This window comes from Melanotaenia boesemani, chromosome 21, assembly GCF_017639745.1.
Source record: "Melanotaenia boesemani isolate fMelBoe1 chromosome 21, fMelBoe1.pri, whole genome shotgun sequence".
NCBI classification, from domain to species: Eukaryota; Metazoa; Chordata; class Actinopteri; order Atheriniformes; family Melanotaeniidae; genus Melanotaenia; species Melanotaenia boesemani.
In genome coordinates, this window is record NC_055702.1 from 13,586,578 (window position 1) to 13,608,813 (window position 22,236).

General features: G+C 38.9%; 1 protein-coding gene across 2 annotated transcripts; it reads right to left on the minus strand.

Annotated features, from left to right (window-relative positions):
• Positions 1-1,695: 1,695 nt before the first annotated feature.
• On the minus strand, positions 1,696-21,217 carry LOC121631944 (nebulin-related anchoring protein). Of its 2 annotated transcripts, XM_041973048.1 has the most exons (43): positions 20,990-21,217; positions 20,140-20,234; positions 19,812-19,899; positions 17,201-17,305; positions 14,913-15,020; positions 14,665-14,772; positions 14,438-14,539; positions 14,250-14,357; positions 14,048-14,155; positions 13,736-13,843; positions 13,217-13,333; positions 12,382-12,486; positions 12,097-12,204; positions 11,843-11,947; positions 11,592-11,690; positions 11,348-11,452; positions 11,109-11,216; positions 10,887-10,994; positions 10,556-10,753; positions 10,344-10,448; positions 10,166-10,264; positions 9,979-10,083; positions 9,285-9,392; positions 9,016-9,173; positions 8,048-8,201; positions 7,795-7,899; positions 6,692-6,790; positions 6,366-6,470; positions 6,161-6,268; positions 5,928-6,041; positions 5,647-5,844; positions 5,233-5,337; positions 4,978-5,076; positions 4,761-4,865; positions 4,553-4,660; positions 4,131-4,442; positions 3,939-4,043; positions 3,430-3,528; positions 3,212-3,316; positions 2,995-3,102; positions 2,502-2,813; positions 2,264-2,419; positions 1,696-2,143 (listed from the first exon to the last, which is right to left on the minus strand). In XM_041973048.1, exons 1-43 carry the CDS (start codon positions 21,053-21,055, stop codon positions 1,853-1,855), a joined length of 5,412 nt encoding a protein of 1,803 aa, XP_041828982.1. In that variant the 5' UTR covers positions 21,056-21,217; the 3' UTR covers positions 1,696-1,852. The 2 variants fall into 2 exon arrangements, with proteins under 2 accessions (XP_041828982.1, XP_041828983.1); XM_041973049.1 differs by lacking the exon at positions 17,201-17,305.
• Between the last annotated feature and the right edge of the window lie 1,019 nt (positions 21,218-22,236).

Consider the following 22,236-nt stretch of genomic DNA (forward strand, 5'->3'; position numbering starts at 1 on the left):
CCAGTGTGGAAAATCCCAGCCATCACGCACCAGGGGGGGGCAAAAGTCTTTCCCAGGTGCACATCTATGGCAAGAATCGGTGCAGGCCAGACCCAGGGGTTAATCCTTTGAGTTTCAACACAAATGTGGCAGCATCCTGCTCAGCTCCTGCTGGGTCCTTACTGCAGCCCACTGCATGTAAGTATTTATTGCTTTTCTAATTCCAGTACATCCTTTCATTTCTCTAATAATCCGACCATTGCTTTTCTTTTCAGAGAATGTAATAATGGTTTCCAGGTGGTATTGGAAGGAGTAAATGTAGACAAACAAGAAGAAAGTGACCAGACCATCCCAGTAATAGCAATAATTGTCCATGCAAACTACAGGCAGACTCCACTGGCTCTTTACAATGATACTGGTTTATCATATTTTTATAAATTTAATGCTGTATTCAAACTAAGACCACAGGTAGGAATAGAAATAATGTACAACATGAGATAAAATGCAGTCATTCTTAATTTAATCAAATGTTACAATCATTACAGTTTTGCAATATGAAACATTAGACACTGAAACCCATAATACTCTATTTTATTATAAAATCAGTAATGATCATGTGACATGTGTAAACCAATTATTAAATTTATTTTGGTTAAGCAGAAAACAAGAGAATGTTGTGCTGATTTTATTGCCTATTTGTTAACTAGTTTGAACATAATTGAATTCTTTCTTGTATTTTCTTTGACCTCCACATTTCAGAACACTACAGCAGCCAGCTGTTGAATGCTCATGTTTTCCTGATCTCTCAGGAGCGATGCAGAACTCCTTAAGTCTGTGGAAATGTGTTGGACAGCAGCATCCTTTGTTGAGGGACACTGCAGGGCGGCATCGACTCCTGCAGCCAGGGTTCTGTGTCTTACATAAAGAATCATCCAAACATAAATATTGCAAGTTATAAATCCCTTTGTTTGCATTTGTCTCATGTTAATGACTCAACTGGATTATTTCAACCCTGCAGGGTGACTTAGGCAGTCCGCTGGTGTGCGAGCAGGACGGCACACACTACATCACTGGTGTGGTGAGCTGGGGTGACAGCTGTGGTCAGAGGATCAAGCTTGGTGTGTATACAGATGTCCACACATTCCTCAACTGGATCAAAAGCAAGATTAACTGAACATTAAAGCTTTTTTCCCCTGCCCTTTTATCTCAATTCATTTAGGAGGAAAAAGAAACTTAATTTGCCATTGAAAAACATTTTATTCAATCAGCAATAAAACCAGCATTTACTCCCAGCCCAGCTTTGAGTTAAAAGAGCCACTGTCACAAACTCACTAAACTGAACCTGCCAGACATAAGTAGAGCCCATATTTCAGTGGGTTTGTTCTCCTTTGTAATCGAGCCTAGCTCAAAATGCACTGCAATATCAGAAAGTGTTTGTGTGGCTGCATAGAAGTTATTTGTGCAGTTTTCACTTGCAGCATGTGCTATTTAGTATAGATAAAACAATGTAAAAATCCTCTGTTTGTACAGCTGGCCACACAGCAAACTCTGGTCCTGCTCTCTACCTTTAACACTGTGTACAAAAGCAAAAAACAAACGTTTAATTCGGCATCTCTTTCACTTCTGTCCTGTAACATCTTTAATTCAGTTTCAGCATTGTGGATCATCTTGGTTTGATATCTGAAGACATTTAGAGTTTTTAATAAATTTATTAAATTACCTTGAATTCCCTTTTATTCAACACATACCTTAACAACCTTTGTAACAAACTTGACAAGCCCTGCTCTGGGTCAACATGCTTAATGCCTTCCATTGTTTTTTTTTTGGCTATTTTCTGACTATATTTAAACATCATCATATATCAATCTCTGCTCTATGCATTTTCTATCGCAGCAGCTTTACTAGACATAGTCATCTTCATTGTGTTCTGGAGTGCAGATGTTGAGGAGGAAGATGCAGAGCTGGTCTTCTTCTCCATGGATCTGAATGAAGTTGTGGTGGTGGAGGATTTCTTTTGGACTGTCTGGATGGTTTTCTTCCTCTTCACGTGAAGAACCTCCATAGCATCCATATTGACATCTTGTTGAATCTCCTCGCTGTTTTCCACCTGCTCTGAGGTTTGTTGCTGCTGGTACTGCTGCTCCATCTGCTGCTGGTGGTGCAGCTGAAAGGTGAAGACAGGAGAGAGTTTAGCCCTTTTAAAGAAATTCTAAACCCATTATTGTTTTATCTTTTATCACACTATACAGCTTCATACTAAAATCCACCATCTTTGTTCTCTTACCATCATCATGTGCTGATACTTTGCAATCGCCTCGTCAGTTGTACTCCCCTCAGTTAGACCCAGTTCTGCAGCCCGGCGGGCCAGCTCAACCTTGTGTGAGCCAGGAGGGGTCCAGCCCACTCCTCTGATCCAGTTCAGGTCTGACTTATAGTTCACCTGCAATAAAGCATAACAACCACTGAGTCTCTGTCTCTCAAAAACTCTTATTCATCAGTAAACTCCATGCTCCATTACTCACATCACTCTGCAGTTTGTAAGCCTGTTTGGCATGCTTAACGGTGAGCTGCTCTGGGTCACAGGTGTAGTCATGGAGCTTGTGTCGGTAGGTAAGATCACTGGCCTGAGCTTGGCTCTTTTTGGCCTGCAGGAACTCTGGCTGGTCTGCATGGATTTTGTAGTGGGCACGGTCCTTCTTGGACTGGCGTGTATACTCTAGGTTGCTCTGGAGTTTGCTGGCTGCCAGAGAGTGCACCATCTTAGGGTCATCCTCCACACAGCGCAGCCCCACCTGGTGGCCCTTGTCCTTCAGATGGGACTCCTTGTAACGGAACTATTAGGAGGACAGTATTTTGACTGAATTTACTTGAAGGAAACAGTAAACTAAAATTATGAGCTGCTGCTTCAGATTTCAGAGCACATTAACAAACTGAAATTCAAAAAACGTTTAAGAATGGCTGTTTTAAAAATGTATTTAAAAATAAAAATGTAGAACCAAATTATGAGATACTCACATCACTGGCAATTTCTCTGGAGGCCTTAGCAGTTTGGAAGGGAATAGCATCTAGCCTCAGGTCATAGCCTGATGTCTTCACCTGCTCCCCAGATGCTTTGTAAACTTTCTACATGGAAAACGAAAGTGGGGGGGATATTAGAACCTTTTCATAGAGATTTTAATCAATTAGCTTGTGTTTGCATTTGCAATATGACACATGTGAACAAGTGTCTTACATCACTAATCTGCTGGGCGTTAATCTTCGCTCTGACAAAGTCTGGGTCGTCTGAATGTAAGGTGTATTTATGCTGGTCATCGTTCTTCCCAGATTTGTACAACCTCTGCAGTGGACAAAACCATGAACAGAATTAGCATCTACTTTTATCCTAAAATATTCCTTTAAGTGTATTTATGCTTTGAATTTTTTCTTAGCATATTTATTTTTTCATCCTACCTCACTGCACTGTTGATAGCTCTGCTTAGCATGGACAATATCAGGAGAGTCGGCCACTGAGGTAAACTTGAGACTGTCTGGTAGCTGACGATACTTCTTCTGCAGGTAGGAACATTGTATACAACTAAGCACAGATGCCTCAGATTTGAGTTTAAATAGAAGTCAAGAACAAGAAATGTTGGACTGTTTAGGAATAACCTGCAATAAATACCATCTGCTCTAGGCACTGATTAAAGTGTTAATCACTATGAGTTTAAATGGACAAGGCTTAAGATAACACAGTATTGAATAAAAAAAAAGTTTTCTGAAGGTTTCTTCCAGAATTTAAAACTCTGAAGCAGGATTTAGACATTTATTAAATTTAAACAAAAAAATAAATAAGAAATAAAATAAATAAAAACAAATAAATGGCAGAAATATAACAATTCTACATAAAAAAAAAACGCGGTGTTGTTGTGATGCCAGTTGAGTTAGATTTTTGACAAACACTGTTTTCCACATTTACTCACATCGCTTATTAGTTCTCCAGCCTTCTTTGCAGACTCCAGCTGTGGTGCCCCCACTCCATCCCAGGCCACTCCTTTCATAAAACCGAGGTCTGACTTGTAGAGTTTCTTTACATTAAACAATAAGATGTGTCAGAGAAGTTGCACAATGCTGGTTAAGTTTTTTTTTCAGTCTTTCTTATTGTCACCACTCACCTCACTCTGCAATTCATAAGCCTTTTTGGCCCACTTGACCTTCATGTCATCAGGCAGTACTGTGTACTCATGTAGCCTCTTCCTGTAATCCTGATCGCTGGCCAGAGCCTGGGCATTCTTCGCTGCCACCAGATGAATCATATCTGGGGTGAGGTGGTACTGCCCGCTGATTGACAGCGCATCCTTGCGGTACTCCTGGTTGCTAGCCAGCCGACCAGCCTGCAGGCAGTGCAGCAGATACGGGTCGTCTGTGATGCTTTTAACACCAATGTGTTTCCCCTTGTCCAGCAGGTGATTGTGTTTATACTTGTACTGTAGAAAAATGGGTTAGTTTAGTTTAGTCTAATTTTTTTTTATTCATATTGATTCAAAACTGATTTCATGAAATCACACATTATGTCAGTGGTCACGTATGAGCTTACATCACTGGCAATGCCTGTAGAGCTCTTGGCAGCCTGGAAGGGGATGTCCTGCATGGTGAGCTTGTAGCCCTGAGCCCTTAGAGTGTGCCAGGACTCTTTGTACCTTATCTGTACCAAAGCAAAGAACATTACGTTTAAAATAGCAAAGGGAAGAAAAAAAAGACATTTTATTTTTTACAGATGCAGAGCTCAGATATACTATCAGTACCTCACTGAAGTTGGCTGCATTGATCTTGGCTTGTGTAATCTCTGGCCTCTCAGTTGTAATAGTGTAGTTGTGCCGATCATTCACCCCTTTCTCTTTGTACAAACGCTGTGAGACAGTGACAAGATGGAAATCATCATTTTATATTTAATGGTCCGCATGGCTGTAATATTAACTGTAGAGAACATGAAAGCATATAAGAATTAGAAAAGTGCTTCACATCATTTGTGATCTGTCCACTGAATTTGGCATGGATAATATCTGGAGAGTCAGCAACAGAAGTATGCTTGAAGTGGTATGGCTGCTGTCTGTACTTTTTCTGTTGTAAAAGAAAGAAAAAGTTGTCACATTTCTTGGTAAATCAAGATCTCACAAAAAAATCTAAATTGCATATGTTGGTTTGAATATATGAGGGTTTATGTACATTAAATGATTAACAGGGGCTAAACAGAAACAAATAAAGTAGATGCCTCACATCACTGATGATGTCTGTAGCTCTCTTGGACCCTTCGATCTGCAGAGCTCCAGTTGCGATCCAGGCTGCACCTCGCAGGTAATTCAGATCAGACCGATACACTTTCTATAGGGATCGTAGTGATTTAGCTTGTGTGAGGTATTCAGTTCCTTTAAAATGCATTATATGTTTAATTTGTCTATTCTGGGTAGAGACAAACCAAAAAAGCTCATTGCTTAAGGACACATGCAAGTTTTCTTTAATGCAGTGTAGCTGGAAAACCTTATGAATGTTTATAAGAAAAATGTTCCTAACTGGCATGTAAGTTAGAATAATAAAAAGTTGCTAAGTGTTTTTTTTTAATACTATAACATAGTAATAAAGAAGTTATTAAATGAGTAAATAAAATACATCATATGCAGTAGTCCCTCTCACCTCACTCTGCAGAGCATATGCTTTCTTGGCAGCCTGCAGCTTCAGGTCATCAGGCAGTGAGGTGTAGTGATGCAGAGAGAGCCTGTAGTCCTGATCACTGACCAGCGACTGGGCTTTCTTAGCATGGGCAACCTCCATCATGTCCATAGGGAGGTGGAACTTGGAGAGCTGCTTTGCAGAGTCCTGCTTATATTTAATCTAAAAGAATGACAAAAGGCTCTATAGTATTTGCAAAACTGTATTTGCTTTTTCAAGCTGAAGGGCAGGAGAAGAGAACTCACATCACTTTGTAGCTTGCTGGCATGGACTGAGTGAGCAATGTTTAAGTCATCCTGCAGTCCTTTCAGTCCAATCATCTTCCCTTTAGTCTTTTCAAACTCTTCTTTGTACTTTTGCTAAAATAAAACATCAGTGACAGAAGGATATCAGTGCAATAAATAGTCCGTTCACAATGAAAAAATAATAGAGTTTCATGTTACAAAGTGTTGTAATATGACTTAAAAAGGACTCTCACATCACTAAGGATCTCTGCAGATGCTTTGGCAGACTGAAAAGGAATTGCATCCAGACGCAGCTTGTAACCACCGTCACGTATCTTGGTCCAAGATTCCTTGTAACGACTCTACAAATTTTGCAAGCAAAACCACACAAAGCGTCAGCTGACTGGATAGACTGATCAGCTGCCCGATGGATCAGAGCTGATGAAAACATGGATTTACCTCACTGATGTTCATGGCATTGATCTTGGCCTGCACCAACTCAGGCAGTTCGCCACTGAGTGTGTAGCTGTGCTTCATGTTTTCTCCTTTCTTCCTGTACAACCTCTGTAAGCAGAAATAACAGTATTACTGTCCATCCACTAACAGTATTACTGTCCATCCACTAAATCAGGAAAAAAGAGAAAATATCTTTCAGCCTTTCATGGAAAACAGAGTTTTCATGTTTATAATTACAGTCACAGACATGCATTTATGTCAGATTAGTTGCATGATGTTTCTTGTGAACTAAACAAATAATTGAGGGTGCAAGTTGCAGCTGAACGTACATCAATAGCCAGTTTGTTGCTGAGTTTGGCCTGCATCATTTCCGGAGTGTCTTCAACACTGGTGAACTTCAAAGCGCTCGCAACCTGCCGGTACTTTTTCTAGAGAAAGTTAAAGAGCAAAATTATTAACTTTAGATCAATTCACAGTAAGATGTAATCAGGAAACAGACGGTGCACGGAAGACTAGAGGGAACAAACATATTACCAGCAGCAGTCCTGACAAACTACCTGGCAAAATTACAAACAAAAGGGACTGCAGACACACACACACACACACACACACTCAGACGCTGATACTGATATGTGTACATAAATAGAAGAAAAACCCATGCTCATAACGAGCTCTGGGTTCTGTTCTATTTGTGATCACTCTGTCATTTCATGGGCTAATGTTGGTAACCCTGACTGGAATGACCCTGTAAATGAGTGGCTGCTTTTGATGAGGTTATGAATAGAGTAGACGTGTCACAAAAAGTTCTGCATGTACCAGTCGCAGGTCTTTATACCAAAGGATTCAATGACCAGGTGAACCCACTGACCACATATGAGCTAGAACATTCTTCACTTTTCTTAATTTCCAATCTGTCTCTACTGTTAGGTGGAGATGTAAAGCTAAATCAATCTTCAAGATACTATATCTATTTGACATTACAAAAGCCATTGGCAAACTATTATTTGTGTAAAGATGGAGAGAAATGGAAAGTCAGGCTTGGTTTGTGAAAAGGCTCAGATGCTGGACTCAGACCAGGGCTGTAGTCCACATATGTAAACTAGTTTTTAGGCAACACAAATGGGCTGAGACTCTTTAAATATCTTCTGACCTATATGCCTTTCAGTTGCATGTTACACAATCATACATATCGCGTTTTCATGGCCTCTTCATTGGCATACTTCTCAAAGATATTATTAGCTATTAAGAGAGGTTATTCCAACACTGCATGACACTTAATTATGTTCATTTTAATTTGACTTCCAGTTTAAGAAGAAAATCTTAATTAAGGATAAGAAATATAAATGTTATTGCATCTAGGAGTTAGTAAAAAAATAATTTTTTTTCCCCTTAACCTGAAGCTGCTCCAGTAGTGCACTGGGCCAGTTATTACCTCGCTGACCAGATCTCCGGCCTTCTTTGCCTGCTGAACATCCAGAGATTTTGAGGCCTCCCAGCCGACACCCTTCATCCAGTTCAGGTCCGATCTGTACTGTTTCTAAAATTGAAGATACACGCACATGTTGCAGTTTCAAATTATATAACATCCTGATTAAATTACTTTTGCTAGACAAAACTTTTCCTTAAAAAAAAAAAAAAAAAAAAAAAAAAACCACACACACACAAACAGACAAAACAAGACATACATCACTCTGCAGGTTGTAGGCCTTCTTAGCCCAGGCTACATTCATATCAGTTGGCAGAGTGGTGTACTTATGGAGGAAAGTCCTGTAGTTGGTCTCAGTGGCCAGGTCCTGAGCCTTCTTGGCTTGGCTGATATTCAGCATGTCCAGAGAGACACTGGGAAGAAGATTTTTATTAGACAGAAAATAAGGAGCTTTGTTTCACATGATTTAAGGCATTTTAGTAGAGGCTCCCTGATTACTGCAGTCGTTCCCGCTTAAAATGAAGATAAGGCAATTAACAACCTGAATGAGGTGGCCGATAGATTTTTTTTTTTTTTAATGTAGAACCTAAACTAGCAGAAGAAATAGACCCAAAAGGGGGGGGGGGGGGTACTGAGAATTATGAAGACAGAAATCCTTGTTATTGGTTGATTAGAGCAACAAGAGGTAGGACTTGAAAAGTAGTTGGTCTGCCCCTGTGAAACATTCTTTCTAACTTGCTTAGCATGAGGGTTGATGTCCTACGTACCGAAGCTGATGAATGTGCCAATAATCTAAATATAACTCATTTCTTAAACTGACAAGTTTCCAGTCTACCTTAAATATATAGTGTTTGTTAAATTAAATAGCTTTACTTTTATTTGAACTTTAAGAAGTCTTGAGCCATTATATAGGTCACATATCCCTTCCCTCTGAAGTCAACATCTGGACTTATTTCATTAAAAGGCAGGGACACTTCAGAGGCAGCCAGTTAGGCCTTAATGATCTCTCTAACTACCAAACAGCTGAATGAATCTATGTCACCCTTAATTTATAAATCAAAGAACATAACAACATCTTTAAAGTGAATGCAAACCTTGAAACGTCAGCACTCAAATACACCACAATTTGACCTTTTATCAGATCGTCTGTATAGTTAATTTTACTTGAACGTGAGTCTAGAGAACCAAGATTATTAAAAAAGGCCACCTCACAGTCAAGAGCCTCACCTATATTTAGTCTTGGTGTCTTCATACTTCTTTTTGTAGTAGCGGTCACTCTGGAGTTTGGTGGCCAGAGCAGAGTGAGCCATTTGAGAATCATCGCTGACTGACTTGATACCGATCACTTTACCTTTGGTTTTCTCATAATTCTCCTTATACTTGACCTGCAAAAAACATTTAATAAACTGTTTGAATCTGAGTTTAAAAATATGAAAGTGTAATCTAAAGCTTTTTATTCTTTGTAAATATCTAAAGATATTTTCTCTTCAACTCACGTCACTGGCCAAGTCTCTCTTGGCTTTAGCCGTGAGTATAGATAGAGTGTCCAAACGAAGCTCAAAGCCCTTTTCCCTCTGCTTCTCCCACTGGCTCTTGTACACTTTCTGCAAAGTTTTTTTTTAAAAACATAAAACATTACTTATATGTAAGTAATATATATTAAATTTTTACCACATGCAAGGCAAATTGACCAGAAATGATCTTTCTGTATCATTTCATAGGTCTTAAATTCTAAATATAATTCATCCGATTTTCAATTCTAATCAAATTTTTCCATTTATGAATAAATAAATCTTACAATAATAATAATAATAAAAAAAACTTTTTGGTGAATTCAAGCAGCAAATCATTTAAGTTGAAGATGTAAAAATTTACTCTGCTTCATTTTTCTTAAGACAGCCGCTTAGCCAGGACTGTATGAAATGTTTTACTGTGTAAAAGGAAAAGATGGAAACCCCCTCCTCAGCACTGATAGAGACCACGCGCAATTAATGAGGCATGATTCAAAGCTACTTCTGTTTTTTACTCATCATTCCACAAATTAAAGGAAGCATCACAGTAGTTAAAGTGCAAAAATAATAATAAAAATAAACTTTTAAGACTTTAAGATTTTAAAAACTTAAGACATTTATATAAAATCATCCTGTATAGTCAAGCATGAGCATGATGGTATGATTTTATCAAGCTTACCCCACTGAGCAGGTCAGCGTTCGCTTTTGCTTGTCTGAAAAGGGGCTCGTCCTTTGTGATGGTGTACTGGTGTATTATCTGCTCTGTGTTTGCTTTGTACGCCAACTGGAAAATAAGAGAGATGTATTGGGAGTGGCATCACATAATGAGACAAAAATGATAAAATATTTTAGTAATGAGATGTTACATCGCTCTGCAGCTCCTGGCTTTTCTTAGCATGCTTGATGGAGAGGTCGTCCGCCACCTGTGTGAACTTGATTTTGTCTGCCTTCTGACGGTATTTGTTCTGAGGAGCAAGAACAACTGATAAGCATTAACATGAGTGTCAGCAATGACCTAAAATATGAGCTCATATGTGGACTTACATCACTGAGCAGCTCTCCAGCTTTCTTGGCCTGAGCAATGTTGAGACATCCCTCGGTCTCCCAGCCTACTCCCTTCATCCATATCAGGTCTGAACGATACTGGTTCTGTGGGGCAAAGGAAGACAAAACTTCTCAACAACATGACTTTATTTGTTTATTTTATAGATCTGCTGCTCTACACTCTGATGTAGCCCCTAAAGTAATTATTTTACCTCACTCTGCAGGGCATAAGCCTTCTTGGCCTGCTGGACCTTGATGTCATCAGGCATGACAGTGTATTCATGAAGCTTTGTGCGATATTCCAAGTCACTAGCAAGGGCTTGAGCCTTCTTGGCATGACTGAGGTTGATCATATCCAGAGGAAGGCTGTACTGGGCCTGACTCTCCTTGGAACCCTTCTTGTATTCAATCTGAGGTGTTAACAGTAACAACACTTAAGTCTGCTGACTGCTGACATGTTGGATATAATCTACAACATATACTTGGAAGTGTAAAAACATAAATTCTGAAGCAATTTGCTAGTACACAATTATTTCTGCTTACATCACTGCTCATCTTGGCCACTTGAAGAGAGTGTAGAGTCTTGGAGTCACTCATGTTGACCCCCACTGCCTTCTCCTTGTTTTTCATGTAGGTCTCTTTGTATTTAATCTGAAACACATGCCCATCCAATTTAATTTACCAGCTATTACATCTGATTAAAGCCACTTAGATGTCAGCTCAGTCTCATCTCGCTGCAGTGGGTAAGAGCGTGCGATAACTTACATCACTGGCGAGGTCTCTTGAAGCTTTTGCTGCTCTCACGCTCAGGTCGTCCATACCAGTTTCACATGCTTTAGACTTTGTCTTCTCCCACTCTTCTCTATATTTAATCTGGATAACGAGTTGTTAAATCATAACTTAACAAAACAAAGTTATGGCTTTGAATGAACTTCTGCATGCATACATGATGTCTTAAGCCAGGCATCTGCATTTGTAAGAAACTTGTTTCTGTGTGAACTTACATCACTACACAACGCAGCATTAGCTTTGGCCTTTTGGATTTGGGGCAGATCCTGGGATAGAGTGTACTGGTGCTTCGTCTTTTCATAGCCTGCTTTATAATTCAGCTAAGGGACACATGGATTATGTGTTTTCACACAGCAGTGAACTCGGTGCAGATAACAGTGAAAAAATTCCTGATAGAGTTAATGAAAGTGCTCATCATCAGACCGTTGGCAGTGTGTTGTGTTTGTGCTGTTTGCTTACATTGCTGACAAGTTGAGCGTTTTTCTTCGCTAAAACGATCTCCGGTGTGTCGGTCACTGACTTGTATTTGACCTGGTCGATATGTTGCCTGTAGTTCTTCTGCAACCATAAAGGACACAATTTAACACAATTCAAACTCAGCAATTCCCCAGTTTATTCAAATATTTTACATTTTAAGGTTTGTTTTACTTAGCCAGATTTTAACTAATTTGATTATAAACGTCAGCTTAAGCTAGTTTAGGGAAACATACATCTTTCAATGGGTCCAGCTTCCTTTGGCTTTGGTAACCAGGTGTGAGAGTGGCTGGGTAGTTGTATTCACCTTGGTCCTGTTCATAGCCTTGTTTATAAGAAATCTGAAACAAGCAGTGAAACAAAAATTTCTATTTACAATCTAAAAGGATCCTATGGGACTTTAGCCCATGAAAAATACTCGTAGCGATTTATCATGACATTTAGGAAGAGCAGCTCTATTATGAATAAGTCCACTAAAAGCAAGACTTACATCACTCGCCAGCTTCCTTGCTTTCATGGCATGCATGGTCTTCTTATCAATACCAGAGTCTTCATAGTGGCCCTTTAAATCTGTAGTGTATTTCTCTTTGTACTTGTTCTATCAAAATATGAAATGAAGGGGAAAAATCTGTAAGACTCTCTAATGTAACAACAATGCTCACACTTTACAATCACAGATTGAATTTCAATAGTTCAAAATCTTCTAAGGACAAAGTATTATGTCATCTAATTTGCATCTCTGTGTCATGTTAATCATACTTTTCAGGAGACTCACATCACTAGTGAACTGGGCAACCTTAGCAGCATTTCGAAATTGCGGCGTATCACAGAAGTTGATGCTGTGTCCTTTGGTGTTCTCCAAGTCTTTTTTATACTCCACCTGCAAATATAAAGCAGTAAAACGACAACTTTTTTTATTTATCTTTCTTTTTTTAAGAGTCAGAGTTTATCCTTTTGAGGCACCAATGAGCTGATCATTTTTCATTGCTTTGTGCTAATTATACTGTACAGTAACAGGCACTCTGCTAATCGGTCACCATCACTGACACCTCATCATAACTCTAGGGTCACTGAGAGGCAGTTTTAATCTAAAATATGCTGTGCTAAGCTTAACAAGGACACCATGACAATATTTAACACCTCAAACATTCAAGTTATAAGACAAGAATGTTCTTATAACTTGAAGTGTTTTTACTGAATGTCTTTGTTTTTCTTTGGAAAATGTGATATAGAATAGATACTAACACTTTACATATTTATGTGAAATTCCCAAGGCTGAGAATAGATGCTTGTGAGGGCTCTTAATCCTGAGTGAGGTACAGTGTCATGAGTTTGATGGGATGTTCTGTGGCCTTGGATGAAAACTGCAACTTCACCACAAAGGCATGTCAGCGATGGTGGAAATGCAGGCTGGGTGACTTTATGTTTGCTAGAAACTGACACGCTACACCCTATATTTCCAGCTCTTAGACACGCACACATGCACACTAACCTCAATACATTTATCTCTAAAACAGATTTGTTTGCCATAATAAAACCAGAAGGGCAGTTTTCTCCCAATAATATCCAACTCAGTCTGCTCCATCTTCTTGGTGGAGTGTTTTACTCACCTCACTAACAATCTTGTTGATTTTTTTGGCATTCTTTAATGTCAAACTGTCTTCTGAAGTTAGACTATGGAAATGTGATGTGCCCTTCATCTTGTTTAAGTCCTTCCTGTATTTCAGCTGCAAAAAAACAAACAAACAAACAAAAAAAAATCAAAGATTCAGTACCTGTTTTATTTGCATAGGATCAAGTCACACACAGCCTAATTCAGTCTGGGAAATCAGTTTGGAGAGTTATGACAGAGGGACGACCTCTCACTCTTTTCCCTCGTCTTTTCAGTAATGACAAGGCCACATGATGGATGAGGCTGAGATTCATACATGCTGTAGTCTGCAATGTTTTGACAGCACTGAAAACCAGCTCACATGGCGCCACAACTCACACAGGCTTCTCTAAATGCAAAAATTTAAATAAACATTTAAGGATCCACACATCAGCAGCACTGGTATAAGATGTCTCCAGCTTTTATGAGTACTTGTAGCTGCTTTGAATGGAAATGATTTTTTTAGATTTATACTCACATCACTAGCAAAATCCTGAGCCTTCTTTGCATGATGATAACCAGGAGTGATCATTGCAGGGAAACTTCCTTTACCTCTTTGCTGCTCGTATTCTTCAGTATAGGCAATCTATAAGTAGAGGGCTTGATTCACTTGACTTCTAATATACAATATGATACAACTTAAACTTAAAATTTTGTTTTGAGTTAAATTCACTGTTCATGATTAAATTAATGTAAATACAGCACATGAATACCTTTCATTGTCCAACCAGTACTTTTCCAATAGTTTTTTCTTCGTAAGAAAGTGTCATGTCTTAATAAATATCCATACCTGGCTGAAATTCTCTGCATTTTCTTTGGCGTGAACCATCTCAGCAGCTGCTGCCTCAGCACTTGCTTTACCCTTTATCTCCTGCTCATATGTTTGACGATATTTAATCTGGGAGGACACGACATGATTAACTGGGAATCATCATCTTGCCACAGTGTTTTGACTCCATACAGTTTGTAAGCATTGTTATTGTGCTACTCACATCACTGGCCTGCTCAGAGGCCTTCTTTGAAATTTTGTATCCTGGGGTGAGATGAGCTGGGAAGCTACCTTTCCCTTTCTGGTGCTCATATGCTTCTGTGTAGGCATACTGGAGAAAAAAAAGTAGAAATTAATGGAAGAAGACCATGATCTATGAGCGATGGCTGAAAAAACTAATTAAAAGCTTACATCGCTAACAATTTGTCCTTGTTTCTTGGCTAGGAGCACCTCTGGAGGATCAACAAACGTGTTTTTTGAGACTCGTTCTTCATGTCCTTTTTTATACTCCAGCTAAAAACACACACACACAATTAGCTTTCTTTAGCTTTTTAGATTAATAAAAAAAGACGCATTATCTACTTACAGAAACAGCTGATGTGAACCTAAAAATTTAGTACAGTCTATAATCTACTTACACTACTGGCCAAAGTATTGGCTTTCTTAGCAGCTTGGTAACCTGGTGTGATCATTGCAGGGAAGCTGCCTTTTCCTTTTGATTCATCATATTCCTCTGAGTATTTCACCTGCAATAAAGGACAAAATCAATCAAAATCAAAATCATCATCAAAGCAGAATGATAAAATAAAACAATCTAAATATGTAAAAGAAATAAGAACACTTTCAGCACAAAAAAAAAAAGATAAAAAAAAATCAATGTTCTCACATCACTGATGGTCTTCTGCGCCTGAGACATTGTAACGATCTCCTGGTTGGTCACCATCCCTGAATACCAGGTCTGCTGCTGCGAGAACTCAGACTGAGACTGAAAGGACTGTTAAGTAGTGGAAAAATAAAAAGGAAAAAAAAAGAAGCGGATCAATCCCAGCCCTTCCTGTGGGAAGTAACTTTGAATCTGCAACACCCTGGCTACTAAATAAGGTTGCATCCACTCAGGGCAAACAAAGCTAAATTCCACACCAAACAGAAAATAGATCAGATTCCTCCACTTTATCTTGTAATTATCCATCATAATTCCGTTTTTAGCATGTTATGCTAATTTTAGGATTCATTATTTTATATTGGGCTCTGCTAAATTTTATGTCTCTTCCTTAAATTAACAAAAAAAAAAAAACTCTAAACTTTTCTTATTTTGTACACTCATATCTCAATTGTAAAACCACTTCTGGGGCCTGTTAGACTGAAAAACATGTCAGAAAATATCTGTGACCTTTTCTTTTGGGAGTGTAAATCACTGTCCACTCTGTCAATTCAACATTTGAACTGGTCAAAAATCAATCTGTGAGATTAAATCAATTAAAAGCAAATGACCTCTGTAAAAGGTCATGCACAGTGGTTAGCACCGCAGCCTCACAGCAAGAAGGTCGCCGGTTCGAATCTCGGCTGGGGGGGGTTCGAACCTTGAGGGTGGTGGCCTTTCTGTGTGGAGTTTGCATGTTCTCGTCGTGTATGCGTGGGTTCTCTCCGGGTACTCCGGCTCTCTCCCACCGTCCAAAGACATGCATGTTAATTGATGATTCTAAATTCTCCCTAGGAGTGAGTGTGTGTGAATGGTTGTTTGTCACCTATGTGTTGGCCCTGCGATGGACTGGTGACCTGTCCAGGGTGTACCCTGCCTCTCACCTGTTAATGCTGGGATTGGCTCCAGCTTACCCGCGGCCCGTAATGGACTAAGTAGTTTTTATGATGTGTTAATTAAGTTGAAACAGGTTTAAGACACAACAAATACACCTAGCTGAACTTGGACTATGTTCACTGCTAAAAATTGAACTAAGCATGATCTGTCTTTATAAGAATATTGGTTATATAACTGGTTTACTTTTCTTTTTTCAACCTTCCTGAAGAATGCAAAGTCTAATGCTCTATCCTGCAGTTTTATTTTCTGCAGGACTGTAGAGTTTTCTCCAGGAAAGGCATGATGCAGGACCTAAGAGATGCAGTTGAGCAAATTAGCTGTTTGCCAAAGCCACATAAAAAAATTGTCCCCATGGAAAGGCGACTGTCAAGAAGTCATTCTTGTAGAAAAAAAATAGTAAATAAAAGTTGACCTAAGTCACATCACACAAGATATAGACTGAAAATTAGTCATTATCTTAATAAATCTGTTCATTACACAGGGATAAAATCTCCCACACAACTCAACATCACTAAAGCAGGGTGGGATCATCTTAGAGAACTGAACAAAAAGCAGTCAACATCCAAAGAAGAGCTTTACGGTGTACTTCAAGAAGCTTGAAGAGCTATTTTATTAGCAGAAAGTTTAGGCTCTGTTGAAGAAAAACGGTGGTCAATTCAAATATTGACAAACTGTGTTTGTCATAGCTACATCTATTTCACAAGTTATCGATAAAGAAATTACGAGTAGCTCAAGACTTTTGTACTGTGATAATGCCCAGATGAAAATCATGAGAGGAGAAAAAGCAAGGGGTCTGACTCTTCATTCTCTTTTGCTAGATAACAGCCCTAGGCCCAAGCTTCCAAAAATTCCATTCTGCTCTGATAATCCAATTTATTGGTGTGCAAGCTTTGCTTCTTATGCTTTGTTTTAGGTGTGTCTAATTGGACTCCAGGCAGTCAATATGCAAATGTGTTTCATGGTAAGATGTAAAGGAAGAAAATGCTGGACTACAAACAATGTCAGTCAGCTCAGGGGCAATCTTTCCTTGGAATAGACTTCCTTTGTTGTGGACTTTGACAGCTTTGTGATTTTACAGATCTGTTACCAAAAACAAACTAATAAAAAGGGGGGGAAAAAACCAAAATGCTTAGTATGAGCATAATTTTCACAGTATTATATATTGCATTAAATGATTATTTTAGGATCTGGAATAGCTAAACATTGATTAGGGAACTAAATGTACCACTGCAAAAACTAAAATGGTTAACACATTTTTTTTTCTTTAAAAAAAAATCTAAATGCATCAAAAGATTAAAATTAATGTTGAAACTCCCTTTCATTGGATGTAATGGCCAGTTGCTCTCCCGGGAGCTCACCTGGCTGGCCATCTGACTGGCTAGGCGAGCCTTCTCCAGCTCCATGGATCTCATGTCACAGTGGAAGGTGGACATAAAGCACTCGCCATCTTCACGATACTTCAGCTATAAATGCACATGGACGATAAGCGTTAAGCCAAAGCCAGCACAAATTAGCACATGCACACAGTGGACAGATGTCTGCAGCATCCATTTTGGTTGGATGTTTTCAGTACTAAAAAAAAAAAAAAGCTCATTAAGATGATTTCAAGTCATCAGCTGCTATTTTAAAGGTCCCATATTATACACTTTATTCCCAATCTGAGACCATTCATTAATATCTAAATGAAATATTTCCGCCATGGTATGGACAAATCGACCCTCAGTTTGAGTGCAGCGGCTTCTCTTCACCTCCCTCTTTTTAGCAGCTTCAGAAATGTGCCGTTTATGGTGGGCGGAACCCTGGTGGAGCAGCTCAGCTGTTGGCTCCGCCCATCGCATCGCCCGTCATGAGGTGATTGACAGGTTAGGCCTTAGCGGTAACTAGACGCTGATTACAGCGTAGTGAAGGATAAACAAACGCCGGAACACCGGAACCCATTCCTGAAGCCCCCATTACCGACCCAAACCGCGACGCACGGAGAACACAGCTAGCTACGCTCATCAATCTGATGCACAATGGCACCGGATACAAACAGTAGAAACAGTGACTTGGCTACATTTACAACAGTGCTAATATATTTTCAAGCTATCAGACTAATAAGGCCGAAACGATAAAATAACTGCCAGCTCTTACCTCTCCAGCTGTGTCACGGACAGTTGGTATTGAACCTGGCTTCAGCTTCAAACGGTTGGCGAAGCCTGCTTTCCATGCCCCCATGTTGTGGAAACAGTCCTCTTTGAAATGCTGGCCACAGACATGCAAAACCTTTGGAAGTTTTCCGGGTACATTTCCTCCAAAAATAAAATTAATCCACTCAGTCCTCGTGGGTTCAGTGGATGGAAGTAAAAAAACGTTTTCGTGTTCATTTATGCAGCCACAAACAGAACAGTGCTTCTGTCGCTTAGCCATGTCCGCTAACGAGGGTTGCCGAAGAGGGAAAAACACTGGGCGCTAGGTGATTTTTAGAGGGCGGGCTTTGAGAGCCGGTAGACGGGTCCATCGCTCTGTGGGGAGTGGTTATTGTCCCTTATGACGTCTTAACGTACAGGCTTTCAAACTCGCTCAATTCAGCGCTTACTTCCCTAGAGGTGGAGCAGGGGGGAGAGAGAGCGCCTGAAAGAGTTTCACACTTACGGGTCTCCTACACATGCGGGGGGACCAGTATGACTGTTCCAAAACCATTAAAAAGTGAATTTTGCATAATATGGGACCTTTAAGTCTAAATATGATGAAAGGATAATATAAGCATATTGTTATTAATAACTGATGTGTTCCAATTAAGATGAAAAAAGACTTGCTAGAAAGATCCAGAATGGAGAACTAAACCGGGACTGCTCATTCAGCTTATGTCCTAAGCTAACATTAGAATTGATTTATGGTGAAGGAAGACACAGGGACTCAACGTATAACAGAGCTAGCAGAAATTAAGTTTGAGTCAAAACCTAAGGTAAACTGCTAATAGGCTACAAGTTAAATTTATTAAATACCTATATGTAGCCTGTATCTAATAACATGAAGAAACTAAACATCTTTTCTGTGTTCAAACAGTGTTAACAGGCATCTAACATGATCTGATCTCAGCTCAGAGTTATGTGTATCTCTAGTGGCCAATAACAGCAGCTAATGAGCTTGCTAGCCAACCACTGCTGTTAGCATAGGAGCATTGCTTAAACTTGTAGACACAGACAGGCTTAGACAGACAGAAACAGGTGGCATGGCAGAGCATAGGAAAGGATGTGAGGGTGTTTTTCCTGACATATAAATATAGCCCCCTAAAGCATAAAGTGGGCAAAGCAGAGGGGTCAGTCTCGCCTCTGTCACAAAAACAGAAATAACCTAAGCCACACTATCCATTCCAAACCACTGCCATCACCACGGACTCAGAGCAGCAGTCCACCTTTATCTAGTCCTCTCACAAAGAGGGAATGACACTTTTTTTTTTATCTCACTGTAACATTAACAGTGGGGTCAGTTATTAAGTTTTCTAAATATATGTTTGAAAGTCAAAAGTGTTGCTAAACATTATTTGCAACACTTTGTAAGATCTGACCAGAGACAGCGAATGGAAATTAGCCCATTGGCTGAATTTGCCTTATTTAAAGCTGTTCTTTTGTTTTTAAATGCTTTGTCCCTGTCAAATAAAAAAAATTCAATAAATAAAATAAATTATAGAGGTGCTGTTGGAGTTTCAATATTCTGTCTACATATCATGGTGCTAAATGAGAACAATATCAGAAAACTTCTCAGACATCCAGGCCTAAGACCAAGTCTTAAAGCATTTGAATTATGCAGGTATCAGTGACTACTATGAAAGCAGCCTTCAAAAATAAATCTACTCATGACAAACCATGATGAATATTTCACTCATGGCATATACAGTGGCTTATGTCAGCCTGTCAACAATGCATACTGAGTCAGGGCCAGAGCATGTGCCTTGTTGCTATGGTTTTGAAAATGATGTAAACTTACCTCACTGCTGGCCTTGCTTTGCTTCTTTGCATTGATGTTGATGGGGGTCTCGTAAACACTTGTGAACGTGTTGTTCCTTGGATTGTGCCTGAAAGGACAAGATAGGAAAACAGTCCCTTCAAACGTTGAATGGTTGGAATTAAATAGACCTTATTCAGATTGGCAAGGGTGAAACCAATTATATTAAATGACTTTCCTGCAGCTGTAAGTCAAAATGTCTGCTGTAAAAATGGTTTGTAAAGGGAGCATTATATTTTCATACCTAAACTTGAATTTTAGATCAGTTTTATTGATTATAGACAAACCAACATAGAAATGTAACACTTACACAGAGCAGTATGGCCTTTTCTTGTGGCTGACAAAGTTGTTAGCAGTGAGGACCATCTTGCAGACATCACAATGAAAACATGCTTTGTGCCAATTCTGATTATAAAAAAGAAAGACAAATTAAAATATTTTAACATTAGGGTTCTTTGGAAACATGATTTTAATCTAGATTAAAAGTAACTTCTTTAATGTGCTTAGCTGATCATCAGTTTCACATATAAGAGTACCTTCCTCCCCCTATCCTGTATAAATAGCATAACATAATCTGCTTACTGTACAATGGAGCTATTTCAATATAAAACATCTTTGTAAAACTTAATTGTCTGTGTAATCTTAATGGATTAGATGGAAAAGAAGCGATATTGAGTTTAACTACATAAAATGTACTGTATATCTGATAACCATCCTGTCAGAACATCAGAGAGAAGATGATGTGACTGCTATTTTAACTGTTTATGATAACAGTTACAGCTGTGCCATCTTATTAGTTTAAACTTCACTATTTACCTGTCTGAACACGTCTTTTCCTCAAATCATAATCTAGAAACAATTTAACCCCCTTTTGTATTGTTAATGCATAATAAACTGGCAGATGCTGTTTTCTAAAACATTCACCTTTTTGTAGCTTAGTTAGGTATTGTAGCTGAGATGTTAGCAACGTAGAATAACTTAAATGTTGCCACATACACTATTTTTTCCTTGATAAATCTCATATTTGAAGTTGATTGTTATAACTGCTCGCAATATTGAAAGATTATGTTAAGAAGTTAAGAAATGTAAGTCTTTGACAAATATGCCATATAAAAAAATTAATTTGAAAATATACAACCAAGTGCCAAAATTTCCACTACCTGATCGATGCAGTTGATCTTCTCTGCTGGGTAGACCACAAACCCACACCTGGCACAGGACTGCATGGTGGATTCTTATTCTTCTCCAAAAATGAATCCCAAACAAACAAACAAAATTTTCAGAAGAAATAGTGAACAAATAGAAACTAAAGTTCAGACGCAGGAATTAGGTCGGGTTAAGCAGACAGGTTCAGGAGCAGAAAGTGACTCCCCTCACAGATTAGTGTGGCTCTAGTTGTGGTAAACTTAGCTCTGAGACAGTGAAACTCTGGAATTGCCTCTTACTTGACACCGTGTCCCATGATGGATCAACCCCCCCTCTATGTCTCATGCTTCAGGACTGGCTGAGTCCATCTGTCTGTCTGCAGGAGAGAGACACACAGAGTTCACATGTCACTGCATTTGTGTAATGATCTTGAGTTGGACAGCTAGTTCAACTATGGGCATCCTGCCACCACATAATGACATAAGAGCTTAATTTGCTGTGTAATGTTTGAACTTAGTCTTGCTTAGTTTCATCAGCTAATTACATTCATGCACACAAAGAAGTGGTTACTAGTTTTCAGCAGAGCTCAACATATAGTACTTACAGGAAAGGTGAAATATATCAAATGAGTGAGAAGGTCGGCAAATTAAACCAAGCATACACCTTCATCCACAAAAAAAGAAAGATAAATTCACAATATATCCAAATCCTCAAGACCACTTTACTTTACAAATATGAGAACACTCGCAGTTTGTACCGTAAGAAAGATAGGTATGCTGGTGATGTGCTGTACGGTATTGGTTCATACATTAATTTTCTAATGTAGCCACAAAATTAAAAGCTTTTTAGAATATGTGCCTTGCTGCACTGGTCTGCAAATTATGTGAACAGAAAGTTAGAGTTTGGGCTAATTCCTTATTGATCTTCAGTTTTTCGGTATCTTTGTTCAAACCTAAGTAGTTTGAGGCATGATGGCTCATGTGTCTTTACTCTAACATGCGGGAGAATATGTTTATAAATATGAGCTGGATTTTACAGCATTCCAAACATGGGAAACTTACTGGATCAGACTAATTTAAAATAGACCTTTCATGTTTTCTTTTTTAATAAATGTTATGTCGGAATAAAAAACACTGGTTAAAACTGTATTAGACTAAAAACTGTACATGGTAATCAAAATATAAATTAATATTAAGGAAACAATGATAACACACATTAACATACAGTAATAATAAAAGTAATAAGTAAAAAGTAGCCATGA

Excerpts from the sequence above, each read along its gene's own strand:
- LOC121631944 (XM_041973048.1), bottom strand. The coding sequence starts at position 21,055 with ATGCAGTCCTGTGCCAGGTGTGGGTTTGTGGTCTACCCAGCAGAGAAG. Across the intron at positions 14,156-14,249 it reads CCTCTGAGCAGGCCAGTGAT|ATTAAATATCGTCAAACATA; the intron begins GTGAGTAGCACA and ends GTGTCCTCCCAG. Across the intron at positions 13,844-14,047 it reads ATGCAGAGAATTTCAGCCAG|ATTGCCTATACTGAAGAATA; the intron begins GTATGGATATTT and ends CTCTACTTATAG.